Here is a 23,966-nt window from a genome sequence, read left to right as displayed (position 1 = left end):
ACACACAGGATAATCTCGAAGCTCAGAAACAACCTTCTATCAATGAAGCTTTCCGTAGTATTAGTATCAAGAGCCTCCAAGAGTAAACGCGAATGATTTTGAGTAGAAGACTACTCTGATTACTATGGTGCAACAAAATCAGTATGGAGGCAAAGCAGTCGAGGGTCCTAATAAGCATCTGGCGCAATTCTTGGAGCTGTGCAACACTGTGAAGATAAATGGAGTCCCTGAAGACATTATACGTCTTCGTCTCATTCCGTTCTCCCTCCGGGATAAGGCGAAGTAGTGGCATCATACTCTACAGCTGGGAGCCAATCCAGCATGGAAGGACCTGGCACACCAATTTCTGCAAAAGTTTCATCATCCCGATCTTACTTTGAAGCTAAAGATGGACATTCTCCAGTTCTAGCAGTTCGATAGGGAGACGCTAGCAGAGACATGGGAGAGGTATCAGGAGAAGCTCAGAAAATGTCCTAACCATGGATTTGATGAAGACACACAAGTTATTATGTTCTATAACGCTTGTGGAGAACACACCAGGATGTTCATGGATACAGTTGCAACAGGTTCTTTGCTTAAAAAGGGAAGTTCCGAAGCTACGGAGATCATAGAAAGCATGGCCACTACAAGTTACCAATGGCCATCAGAGAGAGTTTAGCTTGCAGCTGCCTTCAGCTATGATCCTATGACATTATTTGTCACTTAGATAACGGAGCTGATCCAAGATAAATGCCTTGACTACTGCTAAGACTGAGCCAGTTGTAGAAAACCGATGATGATGGAAGATGCAAACTTTTTCAATAATGAGAACTTCGGGAATTTCCAGCGAGGTCAGCAGGGTGGTTTTCAAAGAGGACAACAATGAAATTATCAGGGTGGGCATCATTTTTATTGTTATCCAGAGAGGACAACAACGTATTATGTCTTATGAAAATCCAAATATTGCAATCCAGGTTTCTCAGTGTCTAATGGAGTAATAAATGAGGAGAGGAAGCCTAACTTGGAAGAGCTGCTAATGAAATATATCTCCAAATCTGATGAGAGGATAGGGAAGCGTGAGTCTACCACTGCTGCTTTGGGGACTCGGATGAAGATGTTTGAGACCCAAATAGGTCAAATGGCCACTACTATCAGCAATTTACATCTGTCAGGTAAATTTTCAAGCAATACTAAGGTGAACCCAAATGAGCAGTGTATGGCAATTGAGTTGAGGAGTGGGACTGCATATGATGGCGCCCGAGGATCTCACGAAATGGGGGATAATCTAAACAGAGATAATAAGGAGAGTCGACGACTTTCACCTCCATATTGTCCTCCAATGCCATTCCATCACGTTACTACAAGGCGACCAATGTGAGGACTGTGACTACTCATGTATAAGGCTGGTAAACCGGTTCCGGTTATCCGGTTAAAACCGTAACCGAACCAAAAAAACCGGTTATCGGTTAACCGATAACCGGTTTTTACCGGTTCGGTTTGGTTTTCGGTTATTATGTTTCCATTTTACCGGTTAATCGGTTTAATCGGTCGGTTAACCGGTTAAACCGATTAACCGGTTTAGTCATATAATTAAATAATTTAGATTTTATAATTTAAATAGAATAAGGCTTAATTCCATTCCCCCAAGAACGAAATACAGCAGCAGCTTCTGTTCTGGCTGTGCCGACCCGCCGCTGCGACTCTGAAATTGAAGGCCGCCTCTTCCCACTGGACCACGTTGCCGGTACCCCTCGCCATCGAGCCACGTCGCCGACGTCTTCCCAGTTTTTTTCGTACCTGAGCACCATCTGCTAGAGCTGTACCTCTTTCCTAAATCGGACCACGTCGCCTGCTCTTTCTCCGGCGACTGCACCTCCTCCCACCTCTTCGCCTGAGCGCCGGCACCTCTTCTCTTCCCACCGGACCACGTCTGCTCCTTCTCCGGATCCTTGGGTGGCAGCACCTCTTCAACACTAATTTTGATAATTATTAGAACTTAGGGATTTGGGATTTGTGAAATTGGGTGGCGGCTGATTTTGCTTTTGTATAGATACAACCAACAAATAGCTTGCAGGATTAAGGTGGGTGTTTGTGTGTTATTATCATCCCTGTGTTTGTGATTATCTCCCTTGTTCTTTCACGATTGTAGACTGCAGTTTTATCAGATAGCTTGTAGGATTTGGAGTTGGCCGGTTAATCGGTTAACCAATTAACCGGACCGGTTATTCGGTTAACCGGTCTAAAAACCGGTTCGGTTTTCGGTTATCATTTTGGCTTTTAATCGATTTCGGTTAACCGGTATAACCGAGCCGGACCGATTACCAGCCCTACTCATGTAGGTCACAAGACGCCTGTAGAGGAGATTTCACCACCAGCAGTGCAATAGGACACATATGAAGTCGTTGTAAAAGAAGTTGGAAAGAAGAAAGATTACAGAAAGAAGGTGATTTTGCTTGCAGCTGTGCCAATGTCTTTCCTTCAACGTCATCAGAGAGAGAGAGAGAGAGAGGTTGAAAGAACGGCTCCCTATATTTTTAGCGATTTTCAGAAAAGTGAACATCAATATACCTTTGGTGGAGGCTTTGCAAGAGATGCCTCAAAATATGCTAAATTTCTAAAAGACATAATCTCGCACAAGAAGAAGCTGGTAGAATTCGAGACTGTCAACCTCAATGAAGAATGCAATGCGATTTTGCAGAGGAAGTTGCCCGCGAAGATCAAGGATCTGGGCAATTTCACTTTATCATGCACTATTGGATTTCAGCAATTTTTTTTCTCTAAACATTATCACATTATTTTATTTTTAAAAAAATATGCACATTTTAAATTTAATATAGTAAAAAAATCATGAAAAATGAAGTTAAAACGATTAAGTTATGAAATAAATTAAAAGTTAAAATATTTTATTTTATCTCTTTGTTAAAATTTTACAATTTTATACTCCATCTGTCCCACTCCAATAGGCTCATTTTCATTTTTGGGTAAAAAAATTGTACTTAACCACACCACTTTACTACCATTTTTCTATTAAAAAGTAAGTTTTCTTAATCTCCGTGCCCAAAAAAAGTGAGCCTATTGGAGTGGGACGAAGGGAGTATATATGTTTGTGTATGAAAATACTTATTTATTTATTATGACGTATATACTACTCGATGATAATAATGCCTAATGCTAATTTTTATTATTGATTTTTTTTCATTTATTTAATAACTTTAATTATCATTACGCTTTATACAAAGTTGAAATTTTATATTTTTAAATTAAGGATTTTATTAAATAATTGATGGGCATGGATTGTTTTAGTTTATTTAAATTAAAAATATATTTTATATTTATATATTTTAATTTTATTTAATATATATATATTTATTTATTTAAATATGTTGTTTAGTTTCATTGTTCATCGTGTATCGCACAAATGGTAATACTAATTGTAAATACTACTCACTCCGTCCAACTAACTTGATCAATATTACTTTTTGAGATGTCCCAACTAACTTAATCAATTTTCTTATATGGTATTTTTTTTATTCATCTTTTTCACTTTTTTATATATCACGTTTAATACAAACACTAATTCTTTAAAATTTGTGTCGAAAAAAAAGTGATCAACTTACAAAATTATCGTCAATAAATACATTACAACTGCTCAATAACTTTCCTTAAAAAAGCAAGACGAACATCTAAAACATTTGAATTCGTACCTTCACAAAATTTCTTCTTTGGTTGATCTTTAAAAACTATGCAACTACTCATGGCATTGACTACAACTAACCTTTTTCTAGACGCAAATGCCAATTTTAATAAGACTTACTTTTAGCATTCCCTCAGTCTCTTTAAATTGTGACTTTAATATTATATATTGGAATTTGGAACGTTTCTTAAAATTACGATCTTTTAATATTTGAAAATAACCCTATAAACTTTTTCTCACACTATTTAGTATTTACAAGAAAGTCTCTCACTATTTATAAAAACTAGTACGTCCTCCCGTGCGATGCACGGGTCACGATATATTTATTTATTTTTAAAATTTTAAATTATTTAAGAATATCAAAGTGTCATTATTTATGAATTAGATTAACCGATAATAAAAAAAATGATACTCACTCCGTCCATGATATCCTTCCACTTTTATTATTTTAGTATGTGCACAATATTATTTTCAAACTTGATAGTCGTCATTTAATATTACAATATTGAGATCTTAAAATTCAAACTGCATTATTATTAAAAGTTCATATTTAAACAACCCAAACCAAATTTAAAGATCAGAAAAAATACGAATAGTATAAAAAGGAAGATATAATAATAAATATGTTTATATAAATAAATAAATAATTCATATGCATAATTATAATTAAACAACCATGTAGACTTTTGTAGACTTTTTTGAAAGGTAAACAATGACATTTACTAAAAAAAATTCCCCAATAAACGGAAACAAATGAAAAAATAGTATGATATTCAAATTAGAGATAAATGAGAGCGAACAAAAATTAATTTTGACATTTTAGACGATCATAAATTATTAATTTCAAATTTATTTATTACTCTAAAGTAAAGATAATAGTTTTTAATTTAACATTGGAATTGAATATTTTTTCACAAATCGAAATTAATGATTTTTTGAATAAAATTAAAATAGAAAAAATAAGAAAGAAATTTTGGAGGGAAGAAGTGAGAGGAGAGAGAAAATTTGGAGGTAAAAAAACTCATAGATATTGTATATGATTTTTTTTAATTTATAAAAGAACATTCAATCTACATCCCAAATTAGAAATAAGTTTAAAATGAATAATATTGTGTTTAAAGTTTCATTTTTTTCTCTATCCTATTTACTCCCCATTTTTTTCTCTTTTTTCTTTCATCTCTTATAAAATATTAAATTTTATATAAATAAGTAAAAAAAATTATACTCCTTATGAACGAAATAAAATACATCAAAACGTATGAACGAAAACATAAATTTAAAGCAAATTCATTTAATTAAAGAACTAATTTGGCCCAAAAACAAAGAGTACAGTGATAAATAAAGAATCACAAATTAATTTAACCCACAATTAAAGAATAATAATAAATTAAATCTAGCAATTAATTTAAATCCATTATAAAATACGATAAAAGAATGAATCCCTAATTTGGACTCATTATTCAAGCCCAAATTGTAGGCGGCGGCGCTCCCCTTTTTAACTTCGTGTCCATTTTTTAGAATTGCTGCGGTCATCTAATTTTTCAGCACTGCTCAGGCACACAGAAGTCTGTCTCTCCGGCCTCCTGTAGCTCCATCTCGGCTCCTCCATGCGGCCTTAAAAGCAGCAGCTAACACGTAACTCATTTATGCCTTCAAACGTTCCTTTTTCCTTCTCATTCTCCTTCTCCATCCACGAATTTTGAATGCTTAGAAGTTGTGATCCTATGAGTTTGTGTTTGAGTTTTTTCGGCTGCAATTCCTTAAGAACACCGATGATTTAGTGGAGCAATCTTTGATACCTATAGAGCACTAAACAGTGGGTTGCTTCGAATTGTGTAATTTTTTTTTTCAGAAAAGAAGTGTAGAGAAAAGTGTGAAATGGTAAATGAATGTGATTTGATATTTATAAATTGTAAATCTGGATGTTATAGCAGTTTGTTATCACTTTCAGTAGTGGGTTGCTATAGTTTATTTGCTAATTGGCGTAGTGGGTTGTTCATCTAAATAACATGGTAGTTATGGATTGTAAAAGGGGGAGAATGCATTGTGAAAACTGAATAGAGAGAGAAATATTTACATACGGCCGTTAAATTTTTAGGAATATTCTGTTAGATAAATGACTGTAGATTAGATGGTGTTAAACTGATTCTTTATAATATATAGATGGGTGAGACTCAATTTTCACTTAAACATAATTAATACATTTTTTAAAAAAAAATCGTAATATCTCTTTTAATCCACAATTTTTAGGGACGGAAGAAATAATATCCACAAAAACTTGATCATTTTTATTATTTTGATGCATCTATAAATATATTATTTTTATTATAACATATACTAATATATATCATTATATTTCAACCACATTCACACGGGGCAAATCCAAAATTTATCATTAGTATCCGAAAGTATTTGAAGACAAATAACCATGCATTTTTTTTTAAATGTTTCATCATTTCTATCATTTTGATGCATCTATAAATATATCACTTTAACTTGAAAATTAACTCAGAATTCAACATTAAAAATTAACTAAAAAATGAATTCAACATAAATTTGTTTACTAAGTTAGGGAATTAACACAATTTTAACAATCTAGTTAATAACAAATCATTGTAAAATGTTGAACAATTAACATGAATACTACGATTATTAAAATAATATATTAATGTAGAACTCCATCCATCCCAATAGTAATATTTCATAACTTTTGGGCACTGATATTAAAAAATAGACAAAATGAATTGGTGAAAATTATTTAAATATTAAATATAGAGATAAAATATATTATCAAAAAGAGAATGAAACATTTGTATTGGAACTTTCCAAAAAAGAAAATGGAACATCAAAAAATCAAAAAGAGGGAGTATGTTCTTTCTTATACTCTTCTTATTAAAAAAAATAAAAAATTGGGAGGGAGTATGTTCTTTGTTATACTCTTCTTATTAAAAAAAATCAAAAATTGGGAGGGGCCTTCTTAATTTACTTGAAGTTGAACACTATATAGGAGTATTACACAAGGACAAGGAGGGAGGGGTCTGGATTTAATCCCATTAATACACAACAACGCCCAAAACATCTAAACCACAACCTAACACAAAATGACCTTCTCCATTAAAATTGGTTATTCAAAGAATACCAACCAAAACAACACTCTCCTTTTCCCTGCCCCAACTGAAACCATTCCTACAAATTTATATTCTTCTTTCTCCACCAAAATCTGCCCAACCAACCAAACCCTTAAGCATCATCATTTTCTTATTTACCTATCTTCCTCTACTTACTAGATCCCATCATATCATATTATACTTAGTAGAAACTGAACAAAAACAATCACCAGCATCCATCGTCAGTAAGTCCATTCTGGCGGGAGGCATGGATGATCCGCGGCCACCGGAGTTAGAAAACTCCGATGGCGCTGCAGTAGCACTAAGGCGTGCCTTCGAGCCAACACCGAATCTGTAAATAAGATCAAATCCCTCAAATGCGAGCAACAAAGTAAAGGATTAAGGAATTGCTTAAAGAATCAACACAAACACATACTATGATCGGAGACGAAGCCCCTGCTGATCTTGGGCTGGGGCCGAGATTCGCTGAAACTATACATCAAAGGCTTGGTGTGGATTTGAGCGGTTTCTCTACCATGGAAGGGAGAAGAAGCTGAGCACACTGTGCCAAAAGCATAGAAACAGACAATCAACAGTCAAAAACAGTAATAAAAGCATGTGAACTTGCCTAAAATTTCTACAACATGATCAAAGGAGATTAGAATAAATACTGTAGAAATTATTAATGGCCGCACAAATTCTGGGACTGGACATATAAAGCGAAACAAAGAAGATATTGGAGTCAAATTGGAGATAAGAGGCAAAAGTTATGCATGCAACATTTCTTCCAATAATTGAAAGAAAACAAAACTTGTGCATCAACATCATAATAACAATGGGGTTATTAGAAACTTTCTTCCCACACACGCCAATTATTTGGCCCCAAAACCCTATAAATGGTTTCTTCTGAAAAAAAAAAAAAAACAAAAAGAATTAAAAATGGTATGGAATGAAAATAGCAAAGTGCAACAATAAGGGTCCATGAGATTTTGAAACTGAAGAAGGACCCTACTTGTTTGTGGAGACGACCCAGACACACATGGGTCCCACTAATCCATAGCAATTATAGATGATACAAATGATGAAAAATGCAATTGAACTTCCAACAAAAGCAATTTAACTTGAAACGAAATTGGTGGGAAATAGAAATGCGAGTGAGCTGTTGAATACCTGGCCTCCTGCGAGGGGCCAACGGATGAGCGTTACAGTCGTTGACGGCGTCATAACGGCGAGGCAGAAACACTCCAGTTCCAGCGCACACCTTTTTAGCCGCCGCGCCGCTGCCGTCGAAAGTCGCCCTTCCTTGGTGAGGGGCCCATGCAACATGGCCCACTCCTCTCACTGCCCTTGGACCAATGTTTTCAAACTGGAGCGGAAAATAAACAAGTTTCGTAAGAAAATATTTTTTCAATCGTTTTTTTTCCATTAGTATTAATTTGATTACCGAAGTATTCAGGTACGACGGAGGAGAAATCTCTGGCCGTTTATGAAACTGGAAAGAAAGATTTCTCGGCGGCGGACAGGCGTTCAGCTTGAGATTCGTCAGGCATATGAGATCCTCAACGGAGTCGTATTGGGTGCCTCCATTGTTTGACCATCCGTCGCTGCCGAGCGTTGACTGCGGCGAAGTCGGCATCGTACAGAATTTCTGAAGGCAAAAAACAAAGATCAGGAAAAAGAGAAAGAAAAAAAAAAGAATAGTGTAAAATGACGATAATGCCATGTGCCTGAAGAAGATGATCGGCGTGAGATTGGAAAGCGTAAGGGAATTCAGTGGGGAAAGAGAAGTGGGCTGTGTTGTGAGTGTTGTTGAAATTCTCTTTGTCGATGAGAAAATCATCGTCTGTGAGGAACTCAGAGGGAAGCCAGTAAGCTGCTCCATCTACACCATTAGCCATACTCTTGAGAGAGAGAGAGAGAGGGTTTGTGCGTTGTGTGAGCGGTTGCTGCGAGAGGAAGATATAATGAGAATGGCAGAGTAAGTAAACAGGGAGGAGAGGGGTGGGGCCCAGATGAGAGAGAAAATATGAAAAAAGAAGAGAGAAAAAGGGGAGTGGGGGGAATGTTGAGGACATGAGGGGGTCTTTGCTTTCATTAAGGTTTCCGGGCCATTTTCGGACAAATTTCAAAAATAAAAAGGGATTTGGATTTGTTGGGTGTTTTCAAATCAAATTAGGAATTAGGGGGTGGGGCCCATGGTTGAATTGATTAGCGGCTTCAAGACATTTGTCCTGCGTGCTACTCCACGTGGCAACCTCACGGCGTCTCTCATATTGTTTTTTTTTCGATATCGTTTCCATCTTCTTATTTCTCACAGCATCTACGATTAGATATTTAGATATGTCAATCGAATTAATCTATCCGGTTTCAAATTAATTGATGTAGATTTATCGGATTAAAAAAAAAATTAAGTTAAAAATTTTCAACACTAAATTTAAATGTTCGAATTTTGAGCTAATTCTATTGAATTAGTTGGACTTAAAAATTTATTTTAGAAAAATACTTAATTCTATATTTTTCTTGATAATATTATATTTTTGATAAATAAATATGTGCATAAATAAGTGATATTTAACATCGACTTACATAATAACTAATATGCAACTATTAGATATATAAAAATGCAATATTTTTGTTAAATATTATCATTGTTTAATATTTATATCTAAATATTTTATGTTAACTATTGGATTAAAAATACAGAGAAGTAAAATGATGAGTAAAACTTTCTAATATTGAATTTCTAATATCAAAATACATTTCAAAAACTTTTGAAAAATATATCTTATCATACTAATTCTCAGAATCAGAGTAATGAAGTAGAAAATCAAATTATGCAAAAGATTTCATATAATCAGGCGAACACATTATTTTCGGGTCAGTCCTATAAGGTTTCGGGTTATTTTCAAGCCAACCCTATCAGGTGTCGGACTATTCGGTTACGGGTTATTCGGGCTGTAATTTTGTCGAGTTGAAAATTTTCAACTCTAACCCTCTCAAATTGGCAGGCTAATTGGGTCAGCCCACGGATTTCGGCCTAGATTGACATCCCTATTGAAGAAGCCGTCGTTTAGCTTCACACAAATAAAATCATGTTCCCATAGCTATACTAGCCATCAGTAAGCTCAGGGTCAAATCCACAGATAACTGATTGTAATCTCTTCGGTTAATGTGTCACTAAAAAGGGTTTTGATTTTGGTTTCTTGCTCCGGCTACTCTTGTGGGCAAAACGATAACTAAAGCTGAAGTGACCTAAAAAGGTAGACTATTCAAATGACAAAACAAATCTGACTTGGACTTGACTCATTAAACATGAACTTTTCACTCAGTCATATGTTTAAATATATTCACCACATGCATATATCAATTGGTTATAGACATAAGACAATAACGACCGCAATTGCCACGCGTCACTTATTTACATGTATTTTCACTCCTTTGTTATGTCATTCTAGTGTTATTTTGAGTGTTTTTCTAGTGAAAGTTGAGTTGTCTAGCTTTGAATTTGTTTATTTTGTAGAATAGACTGCTCATCCGTGTTTGTGTTGTTTTTAAAGATTCTTTGGCTCGTTTTGAGGATGTTTTAAGAATAATTGCGAGGAGTTCATGAAGATATGAGTTCGTGAGCGAAAACGGAGCTCAAATTGGATATCGGACGGAGGAGAACGGACATTGGGAAGTCCGTGTGTCGCAAGACACACGGCCGCATGCACGGACGTGCTTCATGGAGGTTGCGCGGGCCTGGCACGTGGCCGCGTGCTAAGTCAAGCCGTTCCGGGGACCAAGAGACCAAGGTGCGTGGCCGCGCATTTGGCCCGCGCTACTCGGCGCTGCACGTGGCCTTGCGTGTGGCCGCCTGTTTTAGACGCGTGTTCAGCGTGTTTTTCCGTCCAAATTCAGCCTTTTACTCAAAAACACGATTTTTGGAGTGGAAAATTAGCCAGAACAGCTAAGGCATATAAAAGAACCCCAATACACTTTTGAATGAGACTTTTACTTTATTCCATTCTTGTGCTTGTTGTTTGCTTAATTGACTGGCCACCAATTTAGCATAATCTTAAGTTTTAATTTAAAATCGGAAGATGATAATTATTACCTGAACTAAGAACATAGAGTATACTTGTCAATATTAGCAAGAGAGCTAGAGATAAGTGTGAGGACGTCAATCCCAAGGACTTTTTGGAGTTGCATGTTTAAGAGTGACCCGAGGACAGTAGCCTCGCATGTAATCAACGGTTTGTATGCCACGGGAGTGAGTATAGAATAGAATAGAATTGAGATTGTCTTAGGAAAAAAATTATCTTGATTTATTGAATTGAATCTATTGGATTATCTAATTAAGTCTGTTGAAACATTTACCTTGGGATATTTTATCTCCATTAGTTTTTCTTTGTCAACTTGATTTATTTTTCTTTCCAGTTTGTTTATTTTCTTTGCATTAAAACGAACAACTTTACTTGTTCTCCAGATAGAGAACAATAATTAATAATAATCAATCTGTGGAATACGACCTTGCTTGCTACTGTACACAATTGCACCCGTGCACTTGCGGTGTGTTAAGAAATTACCGAACAAGTTTTTGGTGTCGTTGTCTGGGATTGATTTATTTTTAATACTGTTGGGAACTTAATGAAATATCCTAATCCTAGTTTTGATGATACCAAAATCAATAGGTTTCTTTTGTAATAGACTAGAACTGGTTGAACTCAAGTGTTAGAGTTCTCTTTTTAGTTTAGTTGTTGTTCTGAAGACTGGAGACTAAAGAACAAATTACTGAAGACTGAAGATGCCGACTGAAGCATCAGTCGAAGAATCAGTTTTAGACTGATTACTTAATGCGCGCCACGTGGATTTAGCGGACTGATACTAAAGTCAAGTATCAGTTAAACATTCTTCCTCAGACTGAACCTTTAACGTTCAAAGGAAGCCACACACTCCAGAAGTACAGCCAGCATTAAATGCAGAGATCTCAGGATCGTCAATTCTCTGCAGAGGCCATTCCTTTTGGTGATTACTTTTTCAGAGATGTCGCATCTCCTGCTCTTCAAAGTAGCCGTTCTCACCAAACAAGGTCGTCTCCAACGGATCTTGAAGACGTCTCCAATAAATAGCACTCGAGGATCACTTCAATCTTCACCGATTCAACAACATAAGTTGAAACGCTGCCAAAATTGTTTCTCAGTTAAAGCCAAACTTCTCCAAAGTTTGAATCGAATAAGAGAATTCCAAAGCCAAAAATCAGTCACTGCTGATTACATATATTCTCTTAGACCTTAGGCAAATATTGTATATCCAAAGCCTAGGTAAAACTAACTGCAAAGAACTTGTTCTTTGTAGTCTAGTTGGCAAGTTTTCAAACCTCTATTCAATCAACTGAATTGAGTGTTTGTGTCGAAAAGGAGTTCAGAAAGGTATTCTGTCTCCGTGAGGTCCTAGTGCCCAATGTGTGCTAGGAGTGAGAAATCCAACGAGGTGCGTTGGTACTGAAGATTGGATCTTCAGTCGTTTCGGTTGTGTACACCCGCAAGCACACGTTCAGGTTTGCTGTGCACCCGTAAGCACGAGCATCGGTTTGCAGTGCACCCGTAAGCACTTGCCCAGTGAAATTATTGGTCTGATCAACCGATCGTTGATGTAGGTCAGTTCAGGGCATTCAGTTCGAAAGTGCCCTTTCTTTTTGCATCCAAAGCATTCCACATCTTTCAAGTCGAAAGCGGTAGATTTTCTTTCTCCGCTTCTGTCAATGAAATATCTGGACTTGCTTTCTCTTTCCTTTCCTTTGTAGTGCTGCTTGTGGAACCTCCTGTACTTGCGGAATTTGGACTCCATTTTGTTAAATCTTTCAGTCAACAAAGCATATTGACTGAAGAAGTCTTCGGGCTTGAGTTCCGCCGGTTCATTTGTCTGCTTCTTGCTTTCTCTTGCTGAAGCTTTCAGTGCTACTCCTTTTGAGGTTGATGGACCATCTTCGTCTGATCCTCCAGCCCTCTTGATTCTAAGATTTCTCTGAATGTCAAACTCATTTGCCAAGAGATCAGAGAAGAGCTTGTTTGTCGAGAGCTGACTAAATCCAGGCTTGTTCTGATGAGCAACTGAATAGATCTGCCAATCTCCTCGCGGAAATGCTCGAAGAATCTCCAGGTTGATTTCTCGTTGAGTGTATTTGTCCTTCGAGATGGATTGAACTTTGTTTAGGATTTGGTTGAATCTGAGTTCCATCTCGTCGACAGATTCATTCTTGAGCATGAGCAAGGAGTCGAACTTCTGACAAGTTATGGACAGCTTATTCTCCTTTATTTCCTCGGATCCGATGCACATTCTTTCAAGAATGTCCCACATCTTCTTTGTAGTTTTGCACTTAATGATCTTGGTGACATGCTTGTCTGGAACTGTGCCAGAGATAATGTTTTTATCTAGGTTGTCAAGCTCATCTTGCTTTCTTTCTTCTGTGGTGACGTCTACCTTCTGCTTGATCTGGACCTCAACATATGGATCCCGAGCTGGGTCAACAGGAATTCTTTTGACAATTTCAGTGATGATGATTGGTCCGTTGGTGATGACTTCCCACATTCGGCAATGCTGAGCGATGAGGAAGTTTTCAAGCCGAAACATAGGTAGATAGGATATTCTGCTATGGTTAGTCTCCATCAAAAAGAGAGAACATGTAACAACAGACACGGTAAATAGCAAGCACAAATTGAAAGAGATAAATTTTTCGAGACCTTAAAAAGAAGGATCTAGTTCAATTAGAACCTAATCAGAAACATAATTGTTCTTGCGAACAACCTGCTCTGATACCAATTGTTAGGTCCGGAGGGTCTCGAATAGGTGTATGGGGGGGAATACACCTATAGGCTATTTTTATCAAGATCTCAATATAGAGATCAAAACGACACTTTAAACACAAACTCAGACACCTGTTTACTGAAAATAGTTTTGACCAAAACAGGGTTGACGACTGATACTGAAAGACTCTTCAGTAAGGAGTTATCAGTTAAGTCACAAGAACTTAACTGATGCACGTAAGGCTTCAGTCGAGTTTGATAAACATAGATGTTATAAGTCTCACTGACTATCAAAGGACAGATCAGTCAGACTGATAACACACGGAGCGAAAATCTTTTGTTTCCCAATAGCCTTTTGAGTTGAACATGTTGTTAGTCTTAAGTTTCTCTTTGCAATTAATCAGTTTCCAGTTGATGAAAGGAAGAGTACAAGTAAGAATTAAATACTGAAAGCTGTAAATAACACAGAGAATTTTACGTGTGATGAGGACTAAAATACTCATCAGCGCTGTGCTTAGCAATACAGGAACATCTTACTTGATTACTATTATTGATTTTATTATCACAGGAACTAATGAATGCAGATCTAACTAAGAAGACTAGCTAACAAATGAATACGAAGAGTCAATCAGCCTTGACCAAAGTGCAGAGCTGTTGCCTTGCTAGAGTGCAACACCACCAGCGCAGACTAGAGCAGCGTAGCATAGCTGCGCAGCCAGAGCAGAGCAGCGCGACATAGCTGCGCAGCCAGAGCAGAGCAGCGTAGACCAGAGCAGTGCATCAGCGCTGCGTAGCCAGAGCAGAGCAGCGCGACATAGCTGCACAGCCATAGCAGAGCAGCCAGAGCAGAGCAGCGTAGACCAGAGCAGCGCAGCCAAAGCGACACAGCGCAGCAGCGCTGCGCAACCAGAGCAACGCAGCCAGAGCAGCGTTGAACAGCAGCGCAGAGCTGGCCTTGCTAGAGCCAGAGTTATCCGCTTCACCAACAAAGGACAGCGCAGATGGGTCAAATCAGGACTAAAGTGTATTAAGGCTTTAAATGGCCTAAATCCAATTGTTAGAGTTCATGGACCTAAGGCCTTTAGGGCTCACTCTCACATCTATAAATAGAAGCTTAGCATTAGCATTGAGGAGGATAGTTTTTTTTTTGAGCAACACTTGTAATATGTAAACTCTCTCTCAAAGTATAGTGAAACCAACGAAGAACTCCCGTGGACGTAGATCATTTATGATCGAACCACGTACATCTTGTCTTGTTTATCGTTTCTTAGATTAGGTGTTGATTTCATGCTTCACCAACTGGCGCCGTCTGTGGGAAACGGGGGCTACGTGGTGAGTTCCGACGAGCCTCTGACAATGGAAATTCTGGGTTACTGTTCACCCCTGTTCATCGAGAGGGTTACTGTTCATCGTCATACACCAATTGCTCAATATCCAGATCTCTTCAAATCTCTTCAAATCGACGATTACCGCCGTGCCCAGATCGAGAATCCTAAATCTCTCACAGCAAGTCGACGATCACTAGCATCATTTCTTGAGTTTTGTCGATTCAATCGGCAACAAAAATCCCAAATTAGGGATCGATAAACACCTCCGATTCTGGGCTGAATCTTTTGATTTGTTGGGAAGAGGGGAAAACCCCCAATTTTTTTTACTCATACGTATTCTTAAACAATTTCATACAAATCTTGATAAAGCCTGATATTTGTTTGTATTTCTTTATGTTTCAAAGCAGATCACCGATAATTTCCTACGATCGAAGTCCGGCGAACATCGCCATCACTCTTGAGTCTCCATTGCGAGAAATTTCAAATTCCTCCTATTGGAATCTTGCATCGAAGTTCAGCAGCGCAGCCAGCTTTGGCCGCCTTTCTCATTTGTTCATTGTGCAGCCAGCGCTGCCTCTATCTCTTGGTCGCTGCTCGGCAGCGCGGCCTCTATCACTTGATTGCTGCTCGGCAGCGCAGCCTCTATTCTCTTGGTCGCTGCTCGGCAGCGCGGCCTCTATCACTTGATTGCTGCTCGTCAGAACAGCCTCTCTCACTTGTTCTCTTGCTTGGTGCTGCTCGGGAGCGAAGTCAGCGTTGCCCCTCTCGCTTGTCGTTGCTCGGCAGCGCCACCTCCCTCGCTTGTTGAAGCTCGTCAGCGCTGCCTCTCTCACTTGTTCTCTTGCTTGGTGCTGTTCGGGAGCGAAGTCAGCGCTGCCCCTCTCGCTTGCTTTCTCGCTTATCGCTGCTCAACAGCGCCGCCTCTCTTCTCTGTTGTTGCTCGGCAGCGCAGCCAGTCAGCACCGCCTCTCAGCCAGCGCCATTTCTTTCCTCTGTTGTTGCTCGGCAGCGCAGCCAGCGCCGCTTCTCGCCCTGGTCATTGGGTTCTCTGATTTTCTGACTATCAAAATAGTGTTGATTTGTTCATTGGGTTCTCTGATTTGCTTGTCGGGTTTCATTTTTATATGATTTATCAATCAGGTCTTCCATCATGTATCTCCTATAATAATGAATTCACAGCCCTATCTTAAGGGGCACTCATATTTTGCTAACGTCTGGGCCTAAGAATCTCTACAGCACATGACAAACATATTTGGAGGAAAACACTTGAACAAGTATGGTAATCACCATACACATGGAAAGGTCACCTACTAACAAGTGGTGACTCAGGTACTTCGCAGAACTATAATCCCTTACTACATGATCTTAGCTATTTCATCGAGGCATGAAAACATGATTGGGAACTAGGAAATGTTATACCTTAGCTTTTGGGCATAAGCACGATTTATATTATCTTTGATGGGATGTGAGAATATGAATTGACTAAGTACGCGAAGCTGCACACCTTCTGCAGTACATAAAGAGCCTTGAAACATAATTTGAATAAATTACTTCGGGACTATAGTCATGTCAGCGCTGCCACTAGCATCACAAGTGAGGACACCAAGCACAAGTATACACATAACATGTTTAGTTGAACCATGCACATGTTACTAAGGGGAGGAGCAGAGTATATACCACCATGTGTGTTTTCTCGAAAAACTTAGCAGGATATTTGAGCCTTAACTGCAACTCAGCCGCGTAGCGGATATTAAAACCTTAAATGGTAACTTAGCCATGATCCAGAACTGTAAGTCTCAGAATGTATCTGAGCTTTCCCAGCACAGTCAGGACATGCTATCTCAGCCTGCGCAACTATCTTAGTTATTTCAATTATCTCAGCCGGCGCAGCCGTCTCACTTATTTCAGTTATCTTAGCCAGTGTGGCTACCTCAGTGCAGTCAGAGGGATCATATCAAAGCAGTCAGTGTGGCTATCTCAGTGCAGTCAGAGGGATCATATCAGAGCAGCCAGGGTGGCTATCTCAGTACAGTCAGAGGGATCATATCAGAGCAGCCAGTATGGCTGTCTCAGTGCAGTTAGTGCGATTGTATCAGCGCAACCAGTGTGACTATCTCAGCGCAGTCAGAGCAGCTATTTCAAGTACAGGGAAAACAGTTATCTCAGTTATCTCGGTCGGCACAGAATGTCCGAGTCGTTATCAGTTCACAGTGTCTATGCTCCGCGCAAAAATATTGTAAGCCGCGAAAGTTAGACAAGGTTCTTTGATTGTCTATGCTCCGCGCAAAAATATTGTAAGCCGCGAAAGTTAGACAGGGGCATTAATTGCAAAATTCAATGCATTAATTGCAAAATTCAAGGCATTAATTGCAAAATTCAAGGCATTAATTGCACAACTCAATGCATCAATTGCACAATTCAAGGCATTAATTGCACAACTCAAGGCATCAATTGCACAATTCAATGCATTAATTGCAAAATTCAAGGCATTAATTGCACAACTCAAGGCATCAATTGCACAATTCAAGGCATTAATTGCAAAATTCAAGGCATTAATTGCACAACTCAAGGCATTGATTGCACAATTCAAGGCATTAATTGCACAACTCAAGGCATTAATTGCACAATTCAAGGCATTAATTGCACAACTCAAGGCATTAATTGCACAATTCAAGGCATTAATGGCACAACTCAAGGCATTAATTGCAAAATTCAAGGCATTAATTGCACGACGAAGGCCTCAATGTCTATGCTCCGCGCAGAAACATCGTAAGCCGCGAAAGTTAGACTGAGGATGAGCCTTAAGGGGCAACTCAGCCATTCTCCTGGGTCACTCCTCGGCACCAGATTTTCAGCCCTACTCGAGTACATTCTCAGCTCTTCCAAGTCTTCAACAATCGTACTTGACTTCTAAAGTACGCGCACGACACTGGGGGGGAAGTAGGGGGTGTATACCCCCATCACGTCTTATATCCTATTTTTTAGGGATAAAAAATCCTCGCCAGAGGAATCACCGAAATCCTCGTCAGAGGAATCACCGAAATCCTCGCCAGAGGAATCAGCGAAGTCCTCGCCAGAGGAGTCACCGAAATCCTCGCCAGAGGAATCACCGAAATCCTCGCCAGAGGAATCAGCGAAGTCCTCGCCAGAGGAGTCAGCGAAGTCCTCGCCAGAGGAGTCAGCGAAACCCTCGCCAGAGGAATCAGCGAAATCCTCGCCAGAGGAATCACCGAAATCCTCGCCAGAGGAATCACCGAAGTCCTCGCCAGAGGAGTCAGCGAAATCCTCGCCAGAGGAGTCAGCGAAATCCTTGCCAGAAGAGTCAGAGAAATCCCCAAAAGGCGGGACCAGAGAAATCCCAAGAAAGGCAAACACAGGGGGTTCGCCAAAGGAAGAGTCAGAGAAATTACGGCAACACCAGTCAACGAATGCAAAGATGTCATAAGGAAACCATCAACCATATCAAAATCAGAGAAATCCAATCAGAGGAGTCAACGAAATCATCAGAGGAGGAGTTAGCAAAAATTCTAAAGAAAAATTTCAGCACTTTGATTAAAAGGATAAACACGCCATTTCACAAGAAGGAAATCTAACTTGGAATTACAATTCCAAAGTCAAGGGAAAAATGCTTATCTTTGCTTTCTTACAATATTAGAACTCTTATGTCTTCATAATTTGCAGGGATTAAGGAAAACAACACAGCACTGGCTTTAACAATACTTCGTTGGTTGAACACGAAGAATACCCGGTTCAACCAGACTAGGGGGGAGTAGCTGATGAGGACTAGAATACTCATCAGCGCTGTGCTTAGCAATACAGGAACATCTTACTTGATTACAATTATTGATTTTATTATCACAGGAACTAATGAGCGCAGATCTAACTAAGAAGACTTGCTAACAAATGAATACGAAGAGTCAATCAGCCTTGACCAAAGTGCAGAGTTGTTGCCTTGCTAGAGTGCAACACCACCAGCGTAGAGCAGAGCAGCGCGACATAGCTGCGCAGCCAGAGCAGAGCAGCGTTGACCAGAGCAGCGCAGCAGCGCTGCGCAAGCCAGAGCAGCGCAGCAGTGCTGCGCAACCAGAGCAACACAGCCAGAGCAGCGTAGAACAGCAGCGCAGCCAGAGCGTAGAGCTGGCCTTGCTAGAGCCAGAGTTATCCGCTTCACCAAAGAAGGACAGCGCAGATGGGTCAAATCAGGACTAAAGTTTATTAAGGCTTTAAAGGGCCTAAATCCAATTGTTAGAGTTCATGGGCCTAAGGCCTTTAGGGCTCACTCTCACATCTATAAATAGAAGCTTAGCATTAGCATTGAGGAGGATAGTTTTTTTTTAGCAACACTTGTAATATGTAAACTCTCTCTCAAAGTATAGTGAAACCAACGAAGAACTCCCGTGGACGTAGATCATTTATGATCGAACCACGTACATCTTGTCTCATTTATCATTTCTTAGATTAGACGTTGATTTCATGCTTCACCAACGTGGTTCGGAAAACACTTCCTACATCCATGGTCGGTTGATCAGACCAACAACTTCACTCTGCAAGTGCTTACGGGTGCACTGCAAACCGATGCTAGTTCTCACGGGTGCACAGCAAACCGAACCGTGTGCTTGCGGGTGCACACAACCGAAACAACTGAAGATCTAATCTCCAGTACCAACACACATTGTTGGATTTCTCACTCCTAGCACGAACTGGCACTAGGATCTCACGGAGACAGGGTACCTTCCTGACTCCTTTGCAACTCAAACACTAGATTCTATCGGTCGAAGGGAGGTTTGAAATCTTGCCAACTAAACTTCAAAGAACAAGTTCTTTGGAGTTAGTTTGACCTAGGCTTTGGATAACCAAATGTATGCCTAAGGTCTAAGAGAATTTATGTAATCAGCAGTGACTGATTTTTGGCTTTTAGATTCTCTTCTTCGATTCAAACTTTTGAGAGTTTAAGCTTTTGGCTGAGAAATAATTTTGGAAGAGCTTCAGCTTATGCTGTTGAATCGGTGAAGATTAAAGTGATCCTCGAGCGCTATTTATATGAGAAGTCTTGAATAGATCTGTTGGCGGAGAAGGTCTTCAAGATTTCTTCCGTTAGAGAGTAATTTGAACTTGGGCTGAGGCTTCAATCTTCAAGGTTCCTTATTTGGTGGGAACGACTATGTTGAAGAGAAGGAGATGCGATATCTCTGATAAAGTAGTCACCAAATAGGAATGACCTCTGCAGAGAAAGGACGATCCTGAGATCTCTGCATTTAATGCGGCTGTACTTCTGGAGTACGTGGCTTCCCTTGAACGTTGGAGGTTCAGTCCGAAGAAGAATGTTTAACTGATACTTAACTTTAGTATCAGTCCGCTGATTCCACGTGACTCGCATTAAGTAATCAGTTCAAGACTGATTCTTCGACTGCTGCTTCAGTCGGCAACTTTAGTCTTCAGTCTTCAGTCCTTCGTTCTTCAGTCTTCAGTCTTCAGAACAACAACTAAACTAGAAAAAGAACTCTAACACTTGAGTTCGAACAGTTCTAGTCTATTACAAATGAAACCTATGGATTTTGGTATCATCAAAACAAGGATTATGATATTCCATTAAGTTCCCAACACAATTTTCTGTTTTTCTTTAAATTTTGTAAACGATTTATAGAAAATAGATTTCATTTCCTAGAGTTAGTCAGGTATAAGTATGTGTATTATTATTTACTAGCATTTGCACCCCGTACAATGCACGGGAAATATTTTTATATTTTATATTTATATGAAATTGATATCAACTCCATTATTTTATTTATAAATAAAATAAAAATATTAATTTTAACTGAATATATTTGAGCTGAATATTGAAAAAATAAAGCAGATTTCATAATAATAAAATTTGATATTATGAAAGGGGAAAAAAGTTAAAAAATGAAAATAAAATTACAATGATTCAAAAAAAAGATGACAGAGGAGAGAGAATTTTTTTAAATATTAATCTTTAAATAAATATAACTTTAACATTTTAAATCAAATACTTACAGTATTAAATTAAAGCTTTTATCGTGATCTTTAATTTGATGTGCATATTAAATATTTTATAATCAGTCAAATTTCAAAATTTTAGAAAGAAATAAAACAAAAATAATAAGAAGATAAAAAAAAGAAATAAAAAGAATAAATATAATTTACAAATAAACCTTCAACTTTATTAAAAGTATAAAATTACTATTCAATTTTAAAATCATTTTAAAATAAATTTCAAATTAAAATGTTGTTTTTTTAATATTAGATTGTTGCAAGGGCAACAACCTTTTTTTTTAGACTCGAACGTACACATGCTGTGGGGGAAAAATGCTCTTAAGTTATGACTGGAGTTGTAGAAAACTTAATTTCTTTCTTACATTCTCATCTCTATTTTTATAGAATTTTTATGCTTATAATTCAACAAAAAAAATTGGTCGCATTCTCCTTTCATTGGAATTTTTGTTTCTCTTTCTTCAAATATATTCAATTATATAGTTAAATATAATGCTTGCCACTAAATGATCAATATATATTGATGAGCATGACGTAATATTGAAAATTAAATGAATGATGTGATATGAACACCACATAATAAATAATGATGTAAAAGATAAAGGGGTTATGCCAAAATATACGCGAACTTTGAAAAAAAAATATAATTTTTACATGAATTTTTAATTAAGCCAAAAATACATGAATTTATATTTTTATTACAATTTTTACCTAAGTTAGATTTTCAACGAAATTAGAGCTTTAATTAATAATTGGAAGTTCATTTGATATTGGTCTAACTTCTAATGATGAGGAGTATTTAGAAGTTCGGATGTCTAAGAAAGCAAAATTTAATATATTTGACTTAATTTCGACTGTCAATTAAGCTCTAATTTCGTTGAAAATTAAACTTAGGTGAAAATTGCAACAAAAATATAAATTTTTCTATTTTTTGACTTAATTGTAAGTTCAAGTGAAAATTGTAACTTTGAATGTACTTTTTGGCCAATCCCAAAAATAAAATTGAAAAACAAATGAACTAATAACCTATCCCGTGTGGAATTTTATGTCAAAATCATTGAGATCCTTGAGTATTTTAGAACTGTTAGGTGGAAAAACTAACAATGAGGGTGCCTCCAACGGCAGTTTCTTCCAGTTTTTAACTTTGGAAACTAGCATTGGACAAAATAAAAACTGGTTTCTAAAATTTGAGCAAAAAACTGGTTGCGAACTGGAAGCTGGTTTATACTGACAAAGTGGGGCCCTATTTCACCTTTATTGCTATGGTTTCAGCCGAAATTGGGATGATTCAGCCGAAATTCAATTTGTGTGGGTCCTATTTTTTTGTTTGCACCATTTCTCACTTTCTATTTCAATTTAAAGTATGGAAAGAGTATTTCAATTTGATGGAATGGCTATTTTAATTACTGTTTATGTAGTTTCAATTAATGTAATTTTAATTATGCAATGTAATTTTAATTTTAGCAATGTAATTTTAATTTTAGCAATGTAATATGAATTTTATTAATGTAATTTTAATTATTATTTAGAATTTTAAATTTAATTTATTTTATTAAATTAGATAATTAATATATATAAATTAATTTAAAATTAAAATATTTAAATAATAATGCTTTCCTAAATTAATTGGGATATATATATATATATATATATATATATATATATATATAAAGGGAGTGTGTATAATGGTGGGACCCTGAAAAAGTAAGAAACTGGTTTATTGTTGGAGGAGATGTGAGAGAAAAAAGTAAGTGGGTTTCTAAAGCTGATGTGGCACTGATGTGGCAATTTTAAAAACTAAAAACTAGCTTATGGTTGGAGGCACCCTGATTTGGCATCAAAATTCACCAGATTTCATCGATACAAAATAAAAATATTAAAAGAAGTTTTACATGTTTGGATAATTACCGAATATTAATATAAAAGTTTTATGACTGGTGAAACGAGAATTAATACAGTAAATGAAAGCAGTAAACGACATCGGATTTACGTGGTTCAGTCGAAAAGACCTACGTCCACGGGGTGTTGGGGGGTTTTCCACTATAATTGAGAGAGTATTTTACACTTTACAAGTTGTAGGCTAGAAAAATGACTATCATTCCTTAATCTATGCATCAAGGCCCTATTTATAAGCATGAATATAAATTTAAGGCCTTTGGGCCCATTAGACCCCTAAAGCCCATTAGCCCAATGAATCAAGCTCAAGCCCTATTATTCTAATCTACATCTTGAAATTAAGCCATCAGAGCTGGAAAGCGGAGCCGAGCTGAGCCAAGCCGAGAGTCAGGGCAATCCCGTATCAAATATCAGAAATAACCACAATAATAATAATAATAATAATAATAATAATAATAATAATAATAATAATAATAATAATAATAATAATAATAATAATAATAATAATAATAACTAGAAATATTCCCGTTATGTTTAGCACAGCGCTGGTGCATATTTCAGTCCTCATCAAAGACAGAAACATATTATATTATAATCACTATCTAATTGAGTTTGAGAAGTACAAGTATATAACTCTAAAAGCTCAATATGCGGTGAAAATTTCTACATTTTTTTCTTATGTTCTACTACTATATAAATTGTTTATTTTTTATGATTACTTTGTTATGTTCGAAATTTTATTGAGATAAATAATCAATTATTGTAATAATTTATATTTATAAATTTAAACGTGTTTGAGGAATTATCGAAACTATTATTGCAATACCCTGTTTCCTTGTAGCTAAGCGTAGATTAATTAATTTTGAATTTAGAATTAAGATGATTCACGCTGAAAAAAATAATAATTTATTTTAATTCTAACAAAATAATTTACAAAAACTTTGTAAAAATTAAAGTTATTTACATATGCATTGCATGTTTAGTTGAGTTTGAGTATTAAAGAATTTACAACCAGGGGGCTTAGCCCACTGGCCACCGGGTCCTCACTTAAGTGAAGTGACCCGGGTTCGATCCCTCTTGGGAACGAATTGGTGATTGGAGATATAAGGTGGAGTTTGGTGAATGGAGAGATAAGGTGGTTCTTGGAGTGGATGGGGAACTAACT

General features: G+C 37.3%; 1 protein-coding gene across 1 annotated transcript; it reads right to left on the bottom strand.

Annotated features, from left to right (window-relative positions):
* Positions 1-6,654: 6,654 nt before the first annotated feature.
* Positions 6,655-8,880, bottom strand: LOC131022794 (uncharacterized). Its single transcript, XM_057952319.1, has 4 exons — positions 8,225-8,880; positions 7,951-8,146; positions 7,217-7,342; positions 6,655-7,132 (listed from the first exon to the last, which is right to left on the bottom strand). The coding sequence occupies exons 1-4, from the start codon at positions 8,660-8,662 to the stop codon at positions 7,023-7,025; spliced, it is 870 nt and encodes a 289-aa protein (XP_057808302.1). The 5' UTR covers positions 8,663-8,880; the 3' UTR covers positions 6,655-7,022.
* Between the last annotated feature and the right edge of the window lie 15,086 nt (positions 8,881-23,966).

This window comes from Salvia miltiorrhiza, chromosome 4 (assembly GCF_028751815.1).
Source record: "Salvia miltiorrhiza cultivar Shanhuang (shh) chromosome 4, IMPLAD_Smil_shh, whole genome shotgun sequence".
Classification (NCBI taxonomy): domain Eukaryota; kingdom Viridiplantae; phylum Streptophyta; class Magnoliopsida; order Lamiales; family Lamiaceae; genus Salvia; species Salvia miltiorrhiza.
The sequence above is the reverse complement of the archived record's forward strand: the minus strand, read 5'-3'. Positions and strand labels throughout refer to the sequence as shown.